The 20815-nt window shown below is 46.3% G+C and overlaps 1 protein-coding gene across 1 annotated transcript in view; it reads left to right on the top strand.

Moving 5' to 3' along the window:
* bach2b (BTB and CNC homology 1, basic leucine zipper transcription factor 2b) overlaps nucleotides 1-20815 on the top strand; it is a 128785-nt gene that overhangs the window by 99223 nt on the left and 8747 nt on the right. The window contains exons 3-4 of the mRNA XM_083790679.1: nucleotides 3365-4978; nucleotides 20411-20617. Of these exons, the coding sequence (XP_083646805.1) occupies nucleotides 3365-4978; nucleotides 20411-20617 (1821 nt within the window). The remainder of the gene's footprint in view (nucleotides 1-3364; nucleotides 4979-20410; nucleotides 20618-20815) is intronic.

The following is a 20815-nucleotide window of genomic DNA, read 5'->3' as shown; positions in this document are numbered from 1 at the left end:
CTTGCGTGCTTGCGTGTGTTTGATCACAGTCCACCCACACAGTCTTCACAGACATCACCCATGTAGGAGCCACAATGGGAATGGTGCATATTGTTGCCGTGAGCTTGCAGATCTGTTTTGGACATACAAGGTTTCCACCCGACAGACAATGAATACAGAATGGTAGTAACAATAGTGACCCAGTGTGAACCCTCTGAGGGCAGCCAGACAGTGGACAAGCCCTAGTATTAACCACTTTATCCATGGCGTACCTATTTCCAGCATGTCATTCATAATAATAAGTTCTATAAATGCACCAAGTCTCTGTCTGTGTGTGAATTCGAGACACGCGTTCCACACCCCCACAGGGAGTGCAGTGCCCGGTCGGTGGAGTCGGTCAGACCCACGGTTGTCCAAGAACCCCCCCCCCAAAATGGCCTCTGCCCGGGCTCTGGACAGGGCCACTGCCCAGTGTCCAGAGACCGGCCTGTTCTGACATCATTCTGACGTCTGCATAGACTCCATATTTGGGCATACCTGACAAAGAACTCCATATATGGGCATAAAAGGGACACAGACATAATATCTGGGTGGGGCATGCATTTCCAACTTGCATCGTTTCAAGTAGGCCAATGCCCAACGGGCACCGCTCGGCTCTAGTAATAATAGTAACTAGATAAAGTGCCCCAGTTTGACAATGTTTAACATGTATTGAACGGATTTTGACACATTTTCGAACATTTCCTAAATACAACTTAAGTGGTTAAAGCCAGCACTGCCAAGATGGCCCTGCTTTCTCTCTGTCGTGTGTGTCTTCGTAGGACCAGCAAGCGGACTTGTGCAGGCTCAGGAGTTTACCTAATTATCTAGCATTAAGTCTAAATGGAAGGCTTCCCTTGCTCCCCTCTCATCCCGTGCCACATGGCTACAACGAGGATAAGCCGCATTATTACAAACCGTTAGGCTTTACAGCCACTTTGTCTTGGGGCTGTCTGCCTGCGCTGATGCACACAGTGAGACAGAGATACTGTGGGAGTGAATGGAATGAACTCCCCGTTGCGGTTAGAACTGCAAACTCACTCCCAATCTTCCGCCGTATAGTCTGAAAACTCACCTCTTCAGACTCCACCTTTGCCTGTAGCACCACACATTGCCCTAGCCTCGACGACCTTGCAGTCGCATGTGAAGGCTAAAATATGTAATTTAGACAGCATATTATGTAGACATAGCATGCTGTAGTGGTTTCATTGAGATATGCTAGACGGATGTTAGGTTCTTAGTTTACTTATGCTATCCTAGTTGATGTATTTGATATATTACCTTGTGTTGTTCTTGCTTACTGTAAGCCACCCTGGATTAAGAGAGTCTGCTAAATGCCTAAATTGTAAATTGCAAGATTGCAGGCGTAAAAGAGAGGCCAAACTATTTATTTGTTCAGGCTCTCAACGTTACAGGAAGAGTTAGAATAGGGAAAGCGGGAATAGAGAAGAACGGTACAGAGAACTGCAAGATGTTCAAAAGTGTTTAATAATATATATTTTTTAAAGACTGAGGCAGAGATATCGCATCTCAAAACACAAAGTCACAGTCAAATCGAAGTCCAATACAGAAGGCGCATGATCAAATAATAATACAAAAATAATAGTAATGGATAGATAGCACTATGGAATCTGAAGTGCTTCTTGTGCAGGTGGAAAACATTCAGTGCAGGGTTGAAGAAATGAATAAAAGAGCAGCAGGTGTAAAATCATCAAACATGAGTGTCAACATGGAGAAGCCTGAGTCTTTCAGCCCAGGGTCAGATGCTGTGTGGATGATAAAGTGGAATTCTGCTCTTTCACAAACTCCCAGCAATAACTTTTTTTTCCCAGTCCACATTAGCAGAAACTGCACCCATAAATGGTCCTAACAATATACTGTAGCCTACTATGATCTGTAGCAACGTGTCATCTTCATCATCATGTAGTTCTTAAGTTTTGTCTCAGAGTAATCTTTCACCAGAAGCGTCATTTCTGAAAATAATCTAGAAAAAAATGGCATAAGTCCCATTTGAAAAATATCGAACATATCACTCAACATGTCACATGGGAATGTGTTATTTATTTTCCTTTGGTTTGCTTTTGCATGCCCAAAATAGGGACACGAGGTTGAAAGTGTAAACGTATGATTGCAGACAAGAAAACACTTGCCACTTGTCTCATGTACTGTAGATGGATGGGTGTTGTTTGAGATGCACCGATCTAAAATGTAATTAATACACGAAAGGTTTTGAGAGGTGGAGGAAAAATATGCATGAAATGATTTAATTTGAGGTTAAATGTGAACTATTCTTGGCAAAGAGATTTTGTGTAGAGGGAAACAAAAAGGGCGCCAACTTAAGTATATACCCCTGTGGCCGTGGGACCCCGGTCAAGCAAGTATATATAGGCTTCTTACATTTTTAAGAGCAAATAGATAGCCGGTGGGAGCTCAACACATTCATGCTTGATCCTGGACCCCCTCCACTGGTCTCAGATGGAATTCCACCACAGCCCCTTCCTCTGCCCCCGAGCCACACTCCCTCCTCACATTCCGACTGTCTGTCAAAATTAATAGAAATTGCAATGGGGGAGTGTGCTGTGTCCATCATATTAAAGATGAGAGACTCCCTTACATAGACAACTGTAGGCTACAGTGAACAGAATCTTGTAAAAAAGTCAGTGAGAAATATGAACACATGTGAGACATGAAACAGATGACAGGGACAGGGACAGGGGGAGGCTGACTGATACTGTATATCACTATGTAGTAGTGGATTAGAATGAAACCGATAATCAGCAATAGGTTATACTTATCAAGATGATCTTATCGATCTACTGCATGTAGCAGTAGATCACTATCGTATCTGCAGACACTATCGTATCTGCAGACGATCTATTTTTCTTTTTTACTAATAGCACATCTACTGTACAAGCTGTGAGCTTGCAGATCGGCTGTTTATGAACGTTTTTCAATAGAGCTTAAGTTGTTAAAAAAAATCTGTTCAGGTGTTTGTATAATGATATTGAATAATATAGGCCTTCCTTAAATGTTACAATATTTGGCATTTAAAAATAAATGTGTCAAACCCACTGCCTACAGGACAGACAGGGGTGTATGTGCTTGAACGAAAGGGTTATTGTGATGAACTTGAGGCTGCACACACAACCTGCCACCGACCAACAAGCACCAGTTTTTATTTACCATTGTAAAGAATGTTCGCTGCTGACCCGATGAAAGATTAAATGGTACTTTACAGTGTTTGTTTATGGTCATTAGAGCTGTCGGGTTGTCTCAGCACACTCCGAGGGCCGCGAACAAAGGCTGCGCTGATCGTAATGCTGGCAATTTCCCTGTTTTTTCGCAGGTCACTGCCAGGGGATTCGCCCCATTGTTGCAGTTTGCCTACACTGCTAAGCTGTTACTCAGCAGAGACAACATCCAGGAGGTCATCCGCTGTGCTGAATTCCTGCGCATGCACAACCTGGAGGACTCGTGCTTTCGCTTCCTGGAGGCCCAGCTGCGCAGCGAAGACGACGGCCTCCTGCTCTGCCGCAAGGTGGCCGGTGGCGAGGCCAACAACTCGGAGGAAGAGGACATGCAGCCGGAGGTGGTCCGGCCTCCTATCACCTCCTCCTCCTCCCCGAAGTCGCGGCGGCGAGCGGACGGCCTCGCGTCCTTTCGCCGGCCCGACGACGAGTCGCGGCTAGCGGCGTCCGCGCCCGGGGGCTTCGGGTCCCCGGACGGACGGCTGGACTACGACCGGCACGGGGCGTCGTCGGACCTGCCCCGCTGCCCCAAATACAGGAAGTACCAGTGGGCCTGCAACAAGCACAATAACGACACCTCGTCACACACCAGTACCTCAGGTTTTCCAAGCACATTAAAGGAGAGCAGCGTGGGCGACTCGCCGCCGCAGGGCCCGGGTCGGCTGCCGGCGCTGGCCCAAATCAAGGTGGAGCCGCGGGCGGAGGAGGTGGCCATCTCACTATGCCTGTCCGGGGACGAACAGGAGGCCAGGGACAAGGACGACGTGACGGCCATGGAGATGGACTGCCCCGTGTCCACGACGGAGAGAACCAAGAGAAGCAAGTCTCCCTCCTGCCTCCGAGCCTTCTTCAAGAAAGGGGCGGTGGACCTGCCCGGCCTGCCCAGCACCCCGCAGCAGCTATTCGCCAACAGACTCGTCTGCCCCGCCCAGGACAAAGGAACCTCTCAGGGAGATCACAAAAAAGACCTCAGGCCTTTCGCCGGCAGGGAGCTGGGCCCGTCCGTCCCGTCCCCGCAGGACGTCGTGGACGGCTTCCCCGCCGGCCTGTCGCTCAGGTCGGCCTCCTGCGACGGCGTCTGCAAGCAGGAGGCGGAGCTGGACCGCCGCAGCAGCGTCATCTTCTCCTCGGGGGCGTCCTGCGAACGCCTGGGCGGGACGCCGGCGCACTCCTACCCCGGCGAGAACTCGCTGGAGATGGACCTCTCTAACGAGCACGCGCCCATGAAGGGCCTGTGGGCCGGCGCCAGCCAGTCCCTCCCCAGCTCCCAGACGTACTGCCCGGGCGGCGGCGGCGGTGGCGGCGCCGTCACGCCCTCCTCTGCCGCGGACCCCCCTCTCCTGTGCCGCCCACGGCCCAACACCAGCTGCCCCGTGCCAATCAAGGTGTGCCCGCGCTCGCCGCCCTGCGAGACACGCACTCGCACCTCCAGCTCCTGCTCGTCCTACTCCTACGCTGAGGACGGCAGCGGGGGCTCGCCGTGCAGCCTGCCCCAGTTCGAGTTCTCCTCGTCGCCGTGCTCCATGAGTGTGGCACGCTGCCTCAATAACGCCGACCCCGGTGCCGAGCAGGGCGGCGGGGTGGGCGTCGACGCGCTCTTTGGCCCGGTGCGCCCCGCCAAGATCAAATGCGAGCAGTCGTACGTCACCAACTCCAGCGACGAGTCGGGCTCCTTCTCCGAGGGAGACAGCGTGCAGGAGCGTGGACCAGAGGTGAGTGTGTCAAATAGCTGTTATTATTTTTCATCAGTGGTTCCCCTGACCTGGGGCCTTGTCTGTTTGAGGGGTGGTCACAAATGTAAGAAAATACTGTGGCACAAAATCATTACTTACATTCACCTGCTGTCTGCCTGTATGTTCTCATTGTGATAGCAGTATATAGTCAGTATAGTAGAAAAGGAACCCTGTGGTTGTGGTGAGGGAGAAAATACTGAGGCACTCCATCTTCAGGATTTATTTTACAGATGAGCAAGGCAACAGCTGACCGTTTCGACACTTGGGTCTTCAACACAGTGTCAGTATAGTTTAAAGCTTACCACAAGCTTACAACGCATCGCATCACAGCACACTCTGAGCTTACGTAGCCGATGTACCGTAGTAAGAACTGGGGAGAGCTCCAAGGAAACAAGGCGTCGAACCACTGTCCTATCATGTTAATAATATGTAATGTGGCCATGGCACTCTGTTCCACCTCGGCTAATTAGAGCTGCGGTGGCCCCGTGCTCTCCAGGTCTGCATTAGCAGTCATTAAATCACCGTGTAGAGCAGACGCGGGGCGGTTAGGTATGAGATTTACAGCACCACCAAAGGGCATAGATGCGCTTTGATTTTATTAATCTGCTGTATGCACTGCTGGATATCTGTGTAATGAGTCTGAATGCGAGAGATCCGAATGTAGCCAGAGGATTCTGAGCTCTCTCACCGGGTGGAGGCGTGGATTCTTCGAGGAACGTGATTGGTGGAGAGGTGTTTGTGTGCATGCATACGCACGCGCGTGCGTGCGCGCGTGTGTGCGTGCGTGCGTGCGTGCGTGCGTGCGTGCGTGCGTGCGTGTCTGTGTTTGTGAGCCAGAAGGGTCAGGATTCTCTAAGGGACAGACTGGCCCTCTGATGTTATTCCTCGCAGCGTTCTCCTCCATCCCCCCCTCAGTGCCAGCTCAGACTAACTAGCTCATGTCAGCCTCCGCCACAAACCCTGACATCTATAATCCGCCTCTCATAAATATGCTCGTGATCATGCTCATGGTAGCTAGGCACGCCAGCATTTGGGCTACTGACGTTTGTGGTTGATCACCAATGTGTTGCTGTCGCTGTGAAGGTGCGTCGCATGTCACAAAGAGCAGCAGCCTTTGAATTATTGCAGTGATATTGCCTGCCGCAATTATGATTGTGCATATTTTGCATAATCGTTCGAATCGTTTCCATTATCTGTATAAAAATATCAGGATGAACATGTCATATCTCCATCTTCATCTCCATCACAACATATTTTGTGAGCTTGTAGCTCGGCTATTTTTGAGCAGTGTAAGCGCTCCAATGAATAACTTTGTGTGTCACAGTGTGTCAAGTACATACTTGGTACAGTACACTATGAATACAGTACAGTACAGTACAGTACAGTACAGTACAGTACAGTACAGTACAGTACAGTACAGTACAGTACAGTACAGTACAGTACAGTACAGTACAGTACGAGTTGTATAGGAGTTCAGTAACTATAACAATTACAGTACAGTTGCACCGCTCAGTTCACACGGGTGTGATTTTTAGGGTTAGGGTTTGAAAGTAAGTACAAGTAGGTACATTATTAATTTGAATTATCGGTACCAGTCATTGTCATTTATTTGTATATTTCAGCGGGAACCCCCTTTTGGTGGCGCGCTATGAACTTGTAGGTCTGCTATTTTTTATAAATCGTTAAAATGTGCCTCAAATCTTTCCGAAAATTGTCACGACATCAGGCCTGAATGGGTTAAAGCTGTTTCCTCTTCTGCCCCAGATTTGAACCTGGTTTCCTGCCAGAGTGCTGATGATGCTTGTTACCATTGAGCTAATAGAGCCTGATCAAAATGTGTCAGATCCTGTGTCTAGGTGAGACATGACCTTCGACATCTAAATGTCTGATGAGCAGGGAGACAATATATACAACCACCCCCATTGTATAACTTAGATTGCAATAATGTACTTCTACCATACAGAACATAAAAGTTTATTCATGAGGAGAAACATTTAATACATATTGTACAATGCATCACACCACGACGCGCCGCGTGCTTGTAGATCGGCTATTTTCTAAAACGTTTGACGACTTTTGAAATATTTGAGTAATTTATTTGACTTTGTAAATTATTTGTTACAGGGACAATATTTTAATAGAGAGTTTCTACTTGTAAAAGAGTATTTTCACATTATGATATTGCTACTTTTACGTTAAGTAAATTCTTCCTCCCCTGATGAGTGATTATGAGTGGGCAGAGAGGTGTGGAACGTTCCACCACACGCTACAGTGCTGACACGGATAGATGGACGGCCAATCCTCTAATCATCATCCCACTAATCCTGGCAGGCCAGACGTACTCAGGGCTGCCCGCTCAGCCAGACGACTGTTGTTGTTTACTTGGGGAAAGATCAGTGCAGGACAGACTAAACAGGCAGTGACAGTCACTTGTGTGTGTAACAGTTTGACGCCTTTCACTTTGCCAAGGGAAAATGAGAGACCAAATAATTGTTATGTGTCAACGGGGTAAACGCTTTGATGCCCCGCTCGAATTTCACCTTCAAAATGACATGACATTTCATTTACAGAGGGGAAATGAATGAATGAATGGAAATGAAATGTACTCATCATCAGAAGAGTCCTGCTACTGACAAGGCATTGGGGCTGCATACCACATGGGTGCAATGCCCTGATAGCCTGGCATAGGTCCCTGGTTTGATTCCCGGGCCATTGGCTCAATGTCTTTTTTCCCTACACGGTCTCTCGCCAGCCGCCACAGTTCCTGTCTCTCTCATCACTACCGCTGCCTTAAAGGCTTAAACATGCAGGGGGGGAGGGGTTATCCCTGATAGATATAAGAGCTCAGTTTCACAGTGTGAAACGTAAATGAAAACTGTAGGTGTTTAACTGATGCTCTCTCTGTGCACCTGAGCAAGCAGCCACGCAGAGGGTGTTACATTATGAGTAAATGTTTTGCACTTTCAAGCGAGTGGCGATTCCTTAATGTCTTAGAGACACGCAGAGACATATCTGGACCGTTTAGAGGTCTCCACATGGTCCGACCTATTAGCTGCTATAGTCTATCCTTTCATCCCATAATTATGCCGACTGAGCCAAATGTTTGATTCGAGCATGCAGGATTAGTTTTGATGTGCCTGCAGGTGGACAGACGAAGGTGCTCTGTTTTTCCTGGCCTTAGTGCACAAGGGGGTTCGGAGAAGAAAGAGAGAGAGAAAGGGGGGAGGGAGGGGGGGGGGGGGGGGATGGATGAGAGAGAGAGAAACTGGTGCGTTGCCATGGTGATCAGATCCATAGAGCAAGTCCCCCACTTCACGAAGAAGCCTGGTTTATGCTCTGTCGCACAACGGTGCTGAGCGGTCGAAAATAGCCGACCCACAAGCTCACGACACGTCGCTGATGCAACCGCGCTGTGAGCTCGTAGGTCGGCTATTTCCGGCGCACGGCACCGCCGCGCGGCGGAGTATGACATCCGGTCCAAAGGGGCTGGAGAGACGTGACAGGTTTGTGCCTCTGACCGCGGGGAGAGTTAAACACTAGCACACACACAGCACAGCCAGATATAAGAGAGAGAGAGAGAGCCCCACTGGTAATATGTAATTATTACCTTCATAGCCACACTCCCGGGCATGGGTTTAGATTTATAGACCTTTTGGTAAAAGGGGGCCCTTGCCTTCTGAATGCTGCTGCTGTGTGTGAATCACATTGGATTGAGTTACACAGGACTGAGCTGTCACCAAACCCAGGAGACCTGCCCCCCCCCCCCCCCCCCACCACCACCACCACCCAAAGAATGACTCAGAGACATTTCACCATCCCTGTGTGTGTGTGAGGTGTGTGTGTGTGTGTGTGTGTGTGTGTGTGTGTGTGTGTGTGTGTGTGTGTGTGTGTGTGTGTGTGTGTGTGTGTGTGTGTGTGTGTGTGTGTGTGTGCGCGTGTGCGCGTGTCTCTGTGTGTGCATAGGACTGCAAATACAGAATATTTTAGATTGTTCTAACGATTACTTTCTAGATTAATCAAAAAGGTGAGAAGCACTTAATTTCTTCATCAACTGTATTAAGCTGATTTACCACTTAAGCCCTATTTTATACTTTGTCCTGCAACTGTGCTGCACAGCTATAGGTCCATAGCACGAATTAAAGATGATTTGATTGATGATTAAATCGGCGATTGATTGTACGCCGCGTGCGTTGTACATGTGTGTGAGCGTGCGTGTGCATGCGTGTGCGTCACAGGGCACACTCCCGTTGTTGGCACTCCATTGCCACGCACAATATCCTGCTGTCAAATCTGTATTGACTCACATTCAGGAGTATCTGCCAGCTTTCCACTGTGCTATCACTGGGCCGCTGATAAGGTTTATTATGAATGAATGTTTCCCAGGCGCTAGTTTGTGGTTTTTGCCCATGGCCTTATAGCTGGGGTCAAGGCAAGGTGCTCACAACAGTGAATAAAAGGATAGACTAGTGAGTGACTGTGCAATACACACGTTCACACTTTGTTTTGTCCTTAATGTTTTGTTTTTTTAATTGAGTGATTTTAGGTTGTGTCTTACAAATCCTGTTCTAACCAGATTTTTGTAGTTTTCGTTTTTTAATGTTTTTATGGTAGCTTAGCTTCCCATCTTAACCCATTAGCATTACGTTATGCTTTAGCTATTGAAAAATAGCAGATCTACAAGCTCATAGCGCGCCACCGAGTGGCGCGCTACGAGCTTGTAGGTCTGCTATTTTAGAAAAATCGAAACATAGCTTTTTCAGAAAACTGTCAGGATGTAGAAGACATTTTTAGAATCTGATCTCAGGTCAGAATGGGTTAAGCTTTTCACATACTTGACCTGTGCATCTAGGTGACAAACAATTAAACTGAATGTAAAATGAAGCCCAGTGTCAGCTGACCCTCCTTCCGCTGCCCCTTTAGCCTTTATCTGCTGCAGTGGTTCCCAAGCAGTGGATCGGGACCCATTTTTGGGTCGTGGACCCATTTTTATCGGTCAGGCAGGAGGGAAATATCTCTTCTTAAGTTTTGTATTTCCGGTACTAAAAAAGATAACTCGAACTGGGGCAGGCTGCACGGCGAGCCCCCGCTGCCGTCCTCAGCGTATGAGTAGGACGAGCAGGAAAAAAGATTGAAATGATTCAAAAGAATTAAAAGGAAAAAAAGAAGAAGAAGAAAGATACAAGCTATCTACACATCGCTGTGACACTGTTACGTAGATGAGCTATTTTCACTATTAAATAGGGCTTAAGGGCTTAATTCATTTTTATTAATTTTTTTGGTTATGTTTGTGTGCTTGGGTCCCGGGAAGACAGCAAATGTCTGTTTGAGGTCTGGAGCTGAAGCATTGGGTGAACTGCTGATCTGGTGAAATGAATGCCGCCTCATGCTTCCTGGGTCTCTCTTCATTTTTTCCCCCAGTCAGTCAGTCAGTCGGTCACCCCTCTGAACCTGACTGTACTGTATAGGGCTGTACAAACAGGCTCAGCCCCCAGGGAGAGAGCTGCTCTCTGGCTGTGTTTGCAGAGCATAATGGCAGGGCCCCTGGTCCAGGCGCTATCGGGGACTACACGTAATGAACCACTTACACCCTTTTGGTTGATCGGAATCCCTCAGGGCTCTATACTAGTGACTTTTCTGTTTTTGCTCTAGTCTACACTATAAGCTTGCAGATTGGCCACAGTACTGCTAAAGGTTTCCCCACAAGATGCTGGGGTTTAAGTGGCCTATTTTAGACTTACAGCGCCGTACGATGGTGTATCGCATTGCGGAAATAGACGTTCTACTTCTACGCTCAAACAACACGTCTATATGACTATATGCATTCATATTTGCATGGTGATTCAAGAATTACTTTCTTTTTTGCCATTTTTGTGAAGTTAACTAAAAACACAATATTTGTGTACACACAGTTTGGACTGTTTTGTTTATGACAGGTTTACTGGTGGTCTCAAGGGTATTCCAGGAATCTGGATTATACCAGCTATTTTATTTGCCAGATACAGTATGTGGCTATATAGTTTAGAATGTTTTGAATCTGACTTAGTTTAGAGAATGTTTCGAATCACAATTTGTCAGATTAACGTAGTCATATACAGATAAACTGATAAAGTGTTGATTATTGTTATTTTATTAACATATGTAGATAATATTTTACCTGGCTAAAAGTATGTGGACTCTAGCTTCTGGAAGGCAGGTGTCTGACTGATGACCTTGCATAGAAAACCAATGCGGACATTCCTTTCTCATGACCAGTGGGGTTTGGGTTATTTTATTATTTTGGTTTAAGTGGGCACTTTTGGCAATAAACAAAAATGAGTGTCATTTTCAGTTGGCATTTTTTTATTTCCGTATCACATGTACAGTACATACTACATTGTCAATTTGATCTTTTGTTTTTACGAAGTAGTTTGAACTAGTTTGAACTTTTGAGCTTTCTCCCAAGCGTTGCTCTGCCTTAGTTCAACAGCTTCCAGTGTGAAATAAATGGCATCTTACAAAGAAAGCTGTGCTTTTTTCAAAGTTCACTGGAAATAATGGAGAGAGCAGTGCAGGGTAAGCGCTGATAAAAATAGCCTGCACTGTCTGAACTCACTGGAGACAATGAGTCCCCCTGGACCGGGAAGGAAGTTCTTAAACTGAAGCCTGCTTTGACCCAAGAGGCGCAGTCGCTCCAAGGTGGCCCGAGTCACGTGAGGTCTGCGGGGGGGAGCCCGCTTCCATCTATGGGGTGGCGTGCTTGTTGCTGTTGTGTGCCTTTTGCATGAGCCACATAATTATGTGCTAAGCCTATAGTTTCAGACCGAAGAATTCGCGACTGGACAGAACACTTTTAAGCCCGATTTATATGTTGTGCACTTTAACCACTTGAAAGGGGGGGGGGGGGGGGGGCACTGGCATTTGCTGTAGATTTGCTGTTTTTGGTGAGGAGATTTGGTGTAGACGGAAAAAAGTGGTCAAAGTACAGCTGTGACCCTAGTCCGGCTCTCTAGAGGATTTAAGTGGTTAAAATAGCCGGTCTACAAGCTCATTGCATAGAAATAAAATCTCCGCTGTCTGAATTAGCCCTTTTACACACATGCACAACACATTCACAGAGAAATCCCACTGCTGAGCACGGTTTCACGCCTGGGAAACCAAACATCAGCCAAAGGGGAATCCGCCCATCTTGGCCAGGGGAAACATTAGCTTCTCTGGGCTTACCACTCTGTTGCATTCACTCCCCTTTGGCCTGCCACCTCCATGGAGAAACTTGATCCTGGAGGAGCCCCCAGTGACACACCACCTGGATTCAGACCTGAGTCTCCCTCGTGGCATGGGGGAACCAAACAGCAACCCCCCCACCCCCCTGGCTCTATAGGGAGCTAGAATACAGCAAAAGAGAAGATGGAAATAAAACAGTTAAAAGTAAAATGAAGTAAAACTAACTCTGTATATATGCTGCATCGACATTTATGATTGAGTTTCAACATTCTGGTCTCTATACTGCCTCCCTCCCCAGCCGTTGCTCTCCCCAGGTTGGCAGAGGGAGTGCAGCGCCCAGGATTACAGTTTAGGCAATTCATGACACTGGGTCTGGGTGAAACAAAGGGGTTGCAAAAATCGTGGGATAAAAACGTAAGAAAAAAACAAGAGTTTTACGTGCAAGATTGTGTACATGATGAACGAATAGTATAGTTTTTAAGAAACCTTAAAAATCTCCATATTTCATTTTTATTTATTTTTTCATAGCCTAAATAAATGTTCTACTTTGTCATACCAAATTTTTGGACATACCAGGTTTCCACCTGACAACAACGACATATTGCTGATGCTACATGTGTGAAGAGGGACCTCCACATATAATGACTGCCACTGTAAAACACGCAATGGCGTGATTTCTTTACTGCCGTGTTTGAATGGCCTCTGCATGAGCTGCACCCGATTTGAGCTCTCTCAGTCAATGAGGTCAAGAGATCAGAGACATTGACTGGCTGAGAGGTCAGTCATTGTGTAACTCACACACACACACACACACACACACAGTGCTTTGAATACTGCAAAATGAACCTCACGTGACAACGAGAACATAACCACTTAAACCCCTTTATAGTAGGTAGGTATTATTGTGTAAATGTATAGATCATTCATTTGTTTGTTTTTTATTGATTGATCTTCTCCCACGCCTCCCCTTCTCAGTCGTCACTTTCCATTTTTATGGAAACAACAAAAACGATGGAGCTTGCACAAAACAAATGTCACCCACTATCTTACCTGTAAACCTGTGAAGTGACAATAAAGTTGACTCTGATATTTAGTTAGCCTATAGCAAGCACCCTCCTTTTCCCTTTTTTATACACGCCAAATCTCTTGTGATCTATAATCTCATGATTTGTTCTTTATGCCAAATGTTCACCCCCAGAATAGGGTCACTATGGTACTACTGTACACTGTGGTTCATTTGGTTAACTGGGTCCATAAAAGGGAAAATCTCCCCATGTCCCCTATACTAACACACAGGACTTTACTGTGCAGTCATGTCGATTGAGCATCTCTTTATGAGTCTATTCAGAAGGGCACACTTCTTTTCTCTCTCACCCTCGCTTCTCTTTCCTGGTTACTTTCTCTGTATCTCTTCCTTTGATTCCTTCTGCTTCTCAGTTGGGTTTTTTTCTGGCTTTTCTGCGGTGCTCTATCTCTCTGCTGCTGTATTTCTCTTCTACATCCCCCAGCCCCCACTCTCCTCTCTTATCTCTGTCTCTCTGTCTCTCTGTCTCTCTCTCTCTCTCTCTCTCTCTCTCTTTCACTCTCGCTCCCAGTGCAGTGTGGGGGCGTTAAGCTTGTTTCTACTAAGCGTATCGTCTGGCGGTTGCAAATATTGATCGCAGCATAGAGCAGAGTGGGAGGAGGAATGAGGAAGCAGTCCTGAGAAATCAGCACATTGTTCTTTATCAGGCCAAACATGAAACAGAGCCAAGTGGTGTGACAGGAAGCTCACAAGGCCAAATCAGTTCCGCTGTACCGCTGTGCAGCACAACAGGCCCTGTGCTGTACTCATGATATGATGTGTCTTGTGGTCTGTCATATCGCGCTGGTTCTCAAACGTTCTCATGTCAAGGACCCCCCTCCCCCCAAATTGACGTGTATTTTGGCCGCCGGACCACCTTCTGAAAACATTTTGTGACAGGGATCCCCAGAAGAGACGTTTTTTTTGTTGTTGTAAAAGATGTTCACAACTTAGCAAAATGTGTATGCTCACTGCGCGTCACAATAGCCAAAGTATAAAATATGGTTTCTAGATTCTATATTAATAATTAACTTTTCTGGGCCCGAACCACCATCATGGATGAGCAGGAGATATTTACCATTCCCAACAGAAACACCCATGTATCGGTTTTGGGCGACATATCGGCCATTATTTGACTTTTGGGACGATATCAGTATTGGCAATTATGTAGCAGATGTGTCCCGATTTCTTTTTATCACCTTCAACCTGCCATTTTGGGCAACGTTTTCTAAAATAGTTGATCTTTAATCAACTCTAGGTTTATTAAATTGGCATGCCGTAATCGGAGGGCTAGGAGTGGACTCCTCTATAATTCATAACGTACATGTACAGTAGCACTCGGGTTGTGACGTTTTAAGGCCGTGGTTTTGTTTGCATGAGTTTGAGTCACCTACGACTATACTGTTCATAGAATTTGGTTCAGAAATCTACCTTTTGGAAAATACAGTGAATCTGAGACTGTCCTACAAACTCACGATTGACAAACAATTTTACCGTATAGTGAATGTACAGTAGAAGCCTTAGTTAATGAGTATTTCCTATTAACAAAAAACTAATACTAATGATCTCCTAGTCAATGCTATCTCCTCCCAGATGAATGCAGGGTGAGGCATTTTATTTAATAGCTGGGGCGGCGGCGGTGGATCAAGGGTAGAGTGCTTGGATGGTAACCGTAAGGTTGCCAGTTCGAACCCGGGCTCCCCCAGAGTTACTGTCGAAGTGTCTTTGAGCAAGACACTGAACCCCTAATTGCTCCCGATGTGCTAGTTGGTGCCTTGCATGGTTTCCGCTGCCATCGGTGTATGAATGTGTGAATGTAATGCACAATCTCTGTAAAGCGCCTTGGATAAAGGCGCTATATAAATGCACCATTTACCATTTACCATTTATAGTGCGTCTAGCCCTGGGCCCTTTGTGGACAGTGCAGGGCAGAGCAGCTCACTACTCAGAAGACTGCACGTTAGCATCTGCCAATGAGACAACACAGAGCCTTGTGATTGGTTCACAGCATGCGGTTCTCCAGCCAGCCATCCCATCCCACTGGGCAGTGGTGGAAAGTAACTAAGTAGATTTACTTAAGTACTGTACGTACGTACAATTTTGAGGTATTTGTAGTTTACTTGAGTATTTCCAATTTCCAATACTTTTACTTCTACTCCGCTAGTACATCTCAGGGACAAATATTGTACTTTTACTACACTACATTTATTTGAAACCTTTAGTTACTAGTTACTTTGATTATTATTACATTAAACACTTCAGCCATTTAAAGGAGAATTCCATACTAAAAGGCTTTCTTACCTTTCTTTGTAGTGTTTATGTCCCCACCAAAGAGGTGTTATTTTGTGCAAAAGCTCCTTTATTGGCTATTTCCCCTACCATAAGCCCTAAATGAATTGCATTGAATTGAATGGGAATTGAATGGGAATATGGGGTGTTGTGCTAATTTGCTTATTTCCATCGCTCAAAATTATAATTTCTTTGTATATATCCTCTCTTCATAATGTAAATAATATCCCAAGCGGCACACTTTACTACTTCTTTCGATGGAAATAAGCGAATTAGCATAACACCCCATAGCCCCATTCAATTCCCATTCAATGCAATGCAATTCATTTAGGGCTTATGGTAGGGAAAATAGCCAATAAAACACCTGGACCTCTTTGGTGGAGACGTAACAACTACAAAGAAAGGTAAGAAAGATAAGAAAGCATTCTAGCATGGAATTGTCCTTTAAGGCCATTTGAAAATACCCGATCTACAAACTCGCAATGCGTCACATCGCGAGCTTGTAGGTCTGCTATTTTCAAAAGATTTTAATATATTTGACAAATTGAAATTAGACATTCTGCATAGTGAGCACTTTCTACTTTTGGCACTACATCTGACCACAAAAGATCACAGGATATATTGAATGTGTCAAACTGACATATTGAGACATATTGGGAGGGCTGTGGGCAGTTCAGAAACTAGTCTGTGTCTCATGGGAGGGCTGTGGGCAGTTCAGAAACCAGTCTGTGTCTCATGGGAGGGCTGTGGGCAGTTCAGAAACCAGTCTGTGTCTCATGGGAGGGCTGTGGGCAGTTCAGAAACCCGACCAGTGACATGTGAAGGTTGAAAAGTGGTCCTTTAAAGATAGCATTATTCCAGGGGTTCTCAACGTTTTTGGCTGGGGACCCCCGGAAATGCTTTGACCATGTCTCGCGACCCCCTAATCTGAGTTTGGATGTGTGTGTTCTCGCTCAACAACTGACAAGACAATTTTGTTTCCATTGAGCCATTAAAAACGGGAAAGCATCTGCATCATTTTAGATTTTTGGCTATTAAAAAAGAATAACAGCTCAGGGCACGTCACTTCGTACTGCTCTGTGAGCTTGTGGTGAAATGTGCGTGCAGTGCATAGGTCTGTCGTGGAGGGATCTGGTACAAAAAGATCGTATTTGCCAGTGCAAATTGCCAATAATTTTTTTTTTAAGATTTTTTTGCGGCTTACGCCTTTTATTAGTTTTTTGAAGGGACAGACAGTAGGCTGACAGGAAACGGAAGACATGCAGTAAAGGCCGTGTCGGGCTCGGGAGTCGAACCCGCGGCACACTGCGACTGGATTACCAGTCGGGTGCCCAGGCGGTTACGCCACCGCCACGATTTTGCAACCCATTTTTTTCACCCAGTGTTAATAAATTATCTAATGTAATCCTGGGCGCTACACCTCCGATATGCCAACCCTTGGGGTGCAGCAGACTGACCTCATGCTTCCTTCTATGCAAATAATATTAATTGTCTTTTAAACGTTTTTATTATTATTTAAAAAGATTAAAAAAAAACTCCAGAAATGTTACAAAACCTTTAAGAAATTGTGAAAATAGCTATATCTGCAAGCTCACAAAGAAGAACCCCAGAAAAAATGAGGAAGAGCTCCTGGTAACAGACAAGCCCTATTTTCTTTCTTTCTTTCTTTTTTTGTTGTACTATGGACCCCATTTGCAGCATAATGACCCAGTGAAAGGGAAAGTGAGGGAGGGAGGGATGGAGGGAGGGAGGGGAGGAAAAGGGATCGAGAAATGAAGAGAATGGCTGGGGGGAAAAAGGGCAGCGGCATAAAATCGGGAACAGTTGGGAGTGAATTTATGACCAGTGGTGAAGCGTACTCTGTCATCTCAGCCCTTGATGCCAAACTGGTTCTCCTGGTGGAGTGACTAAATATAGACGCACCATCCCCCTGTCCGTGCGCACACACACACTCACACTCGCGCGCACGACGCACGCACGCACACACACACACACACGCACACACACACACACACACACACACACACACACACACACACACACACACACACACACACACACACACACACACACACACACACACACACACACACACACACACACAGCACAGTAGTTGCTGCAGAGAAGTGGCGTGGCACCTGCCACTTTGCCCACCTGCCCCGAGTCCCCAGCACTCGTCTTCCCATCATCGCCGCCTGGTTACATCAGCCCTCAGCCCCGTGATTTAATCGCCAACAGAGTCATCTTATCCCTCCGCCCGAGACGGACCTGGCAGCTTTAGTGTGATAGTGTTTTATGGCTCCCCTCCCTCCCGCGCGCGCGTGGCTCCCTTTGATGCTGGAGTAGTTATGATGCTGATTGTGCTAGTGAGACTGAGAGAGAGACAGAGAGAGAGAGAGAGGAGAGAGAGCCCGCTCGTGGCCTTGAAAGCTCTGTCCATTATTTATTCATGTGTCTGCATGCAGATGTCAAGTAGAGATGAGAAATAGGGCTCCTGGGCCGAGATATAGAGAAAGGGAGAGGGAGAGAGAGAGAGAGAGAGAGAGAGAGGCCCAGCGCTTCTAATGAGGAAACCCAAGCTGTTGTCTCTCCCTCTCCCCGGGATAGATTGACATCTAGATTTGCTTTCTCTCTCTTTCGGCGGCGGGAGTCATTTCGATTGTGTCATGAGTAGGCACCTTGGTTTATCTCCCTGGAGTGCGGCGCTTGCACCGGGGGTGACGCCTCCAGTCACCGCCGCCACTGTGTGCGCCGTCTGGCTTTCCATAGGGAGGGAGAAAGGGAGAGAGAGGGAAGATGGGGGGGGTGTGGTGGCTCCGGTGCACAATTGTCCTCTACTGCAGGTGTGTGTTTTTTTTTAAACGAGGGCCTCATCAGCCCTACAGGCATTCAGAGGATGCTGGGAGTCTCCCCTGGGACCACCTGGCCCCTGCTATAGCAGCCAGCCAGGTACACGGGTCCCCCCCCACCCCCCTCTTCCTCCTTCGTTTGACTTTGTTCTTCCCCGAGCTCCAGAGACGGAGGCAGCAGCAGGCAGCAGCCATGGGGAAGGGAAAAGCAGAGAGAGAGAGAGAGAGAGAGAGAGAGAGAGAGAGAGAGAGAGAGACAGAGAGAGAGAGAGAGAGAGAGAGAGAGAGAGAGAGAGAGAGAGAGAGAGAGAGAGCGAGAGCGAGAGAGAGCAAGAGAGAGAGGCAGAGAGAGAGGCATGGTTCCACAAAGAACAATTAATTTAGTGAATGATCCTTCATGTTCCTCATACGGGTATGAAACCTTTTTTTGATGGATCGTTGAGCCAACTTTAACCACTTAAACCCTAGCAAGTAGCATCCCAATTTTGGCCATGTCTCAATAGGAAGACATTCGTCCAGGCCAAGTGCAGACACTGCCCTTGAGACACTGTTCGGTGAAGAGCATCTGCTAAATTGTTAATTGAATTATAAAGTTTATATGTTTAAGTCTCTCATAATATCTCTCTCTCTCTGGCTCTCTCTCGCCTCTCTCTTTCTCCCTCTCTCTCTCCTCTGACTCTTTGTTAAAGCATCCGCTTCTCGCTACTATCCTGTTTCTCTTTCCACTAGCCCGCCTAAAGCGAGTTGACAGCTCCCTGGTGCACACAGATACTGCTATGGGTGGATCTGCCTGTGATGTGCTTATGAGAAGGGTTGCCATTACCTGAGGCGCAGAAAAGAGACCATGCTATTGTTGCTCTCTGAAATGGTCTGGAGAAGAAAAGAAAAAAAGAAACCCAAGCATAACAAACACTCTAGATGTTTTTATATCTAGGGGAAATCATCGTCTCTTTTTCCCTCGCCTTTTTTGTCTACCATTCCCAGAGCCAAATGAATTGTTGCATTGCATTTTTACAACCACAAGTCTTTTGTTCTGCATCCCACACCTCCCCCCCCCAAAAGCAACACTGCTGGTACTGTAGTTGCCATTGGAGATAGTCATGCATTTAGAGATCACCTGACATGGGCTTGGATGAGGCTGAGAAGTCACCCGCCCCCCTTCAAAAGAAATCTGTCATATTGGCACCTCGCCAGACTGGAGGGGACAGATGGGAGAGGAAGGAGGACTCTTTTATCCGATCACCTTTTCTACCCCCACCCCCTCCCCCCGTGCTTGAGAACGGGCCACATGTTAAATATGAGGTTGAGAGGAAAGCTGACAGCTCACCAGTTCTGGTGTGTGACTCACATGGATTTGAGACGACAAGCTCTTTCTCTCTGGTGATGTTTTCCTGCCATCTTGTGGTGAAATGTCGGAATTGTCTTGACAAATTTAAGACCATGATACAAGTGTCAACAGTACAGACATGTTAGTACAATGGTAGTGGTATAGATGGTAAATCATAGTAAATAGATCTGGGCACTATACCTGTATATCGATAACCATATGTCATATGAGACTAGATCAGCTGGGTTTTGGATATAATGATAGTGTGATATGGCATAAGAGTTCCTGGTTTTTAATGTGTAAACCATTGTTACTCTTCCAACAATGTTCAAGAGGGATTTATTTTTTTAAGCTAAGCTGAAATAGCCTATCTACGTTTCTAGGCTATTTTAGCTTTTTTATTTTGATATTGAAAATGGATATTATCATTACAATAAGGTATTATCGTCACAATATTGATAATTAAGTGTTTAGTAAAAATAATATTGTGATGTTAGATTTTGTCCAAATCATGCAGCCCTAGTAATAAATAAAGTTCCCTCAATAAAATAAAATTTAAAAAGATTGTCTCCTTTCAATTGCCTTGCACCTGCCATTGACCTGCAATCTCTCTCTCTCTCTCTCTCTCTCTCTCTCTCTCTCTCTCTCTCTCTCTCTCTCTCTCTCTCTCCTTTTTTGTTCAGGTGAAGCTCCCTTTCCCTGTAGATCAAATCACGAATCTTCCACGGAACGACTTCCAGATGATGGTAAAAATGCACAAACTGACCTCAGAGCAGCTGGAGTTCATCCACGACGTGAGGCGGCGGAGTAAGAACCGCATCGCGGCGCAGCGCTGCCGCAAGAGGAAGCTGGACTGCATCATGAACCTGGAGGTGGAGATACGGAAACTGGTGAGAGGAGGTTTATATTGGCTGCATGAGAAAAGTACCCCATGTCTTTACTTTAGTACAAGAAGTAAAAATACTCCATATCTTTACTTTAGTACAAGAAGGAAAAGTACTCCATGTCTTTACTTTAGTACAAGAAGGAAAAGTACCCCATGTCTTTACTTGAGTACAAGAAGGAAAAGTACCCCATGTCTTTACTTT

The sequence above is a fragment of the Protomyctophum parallelum genome, assembly GCF_964188405.1.
Source record: "Protomyctophum parallelum genome assembly, chromosome: 19".
Lineage (NCBI taxonomy): Eukaryota > Metazoa > Chordata > Actinopteri > Myctophiformes > Myctophidae > Protomyctophum > Protomyctophum parallelum.
This window is presented reverse-complemented; position numbering and strand designations above follow the sequence as displayed.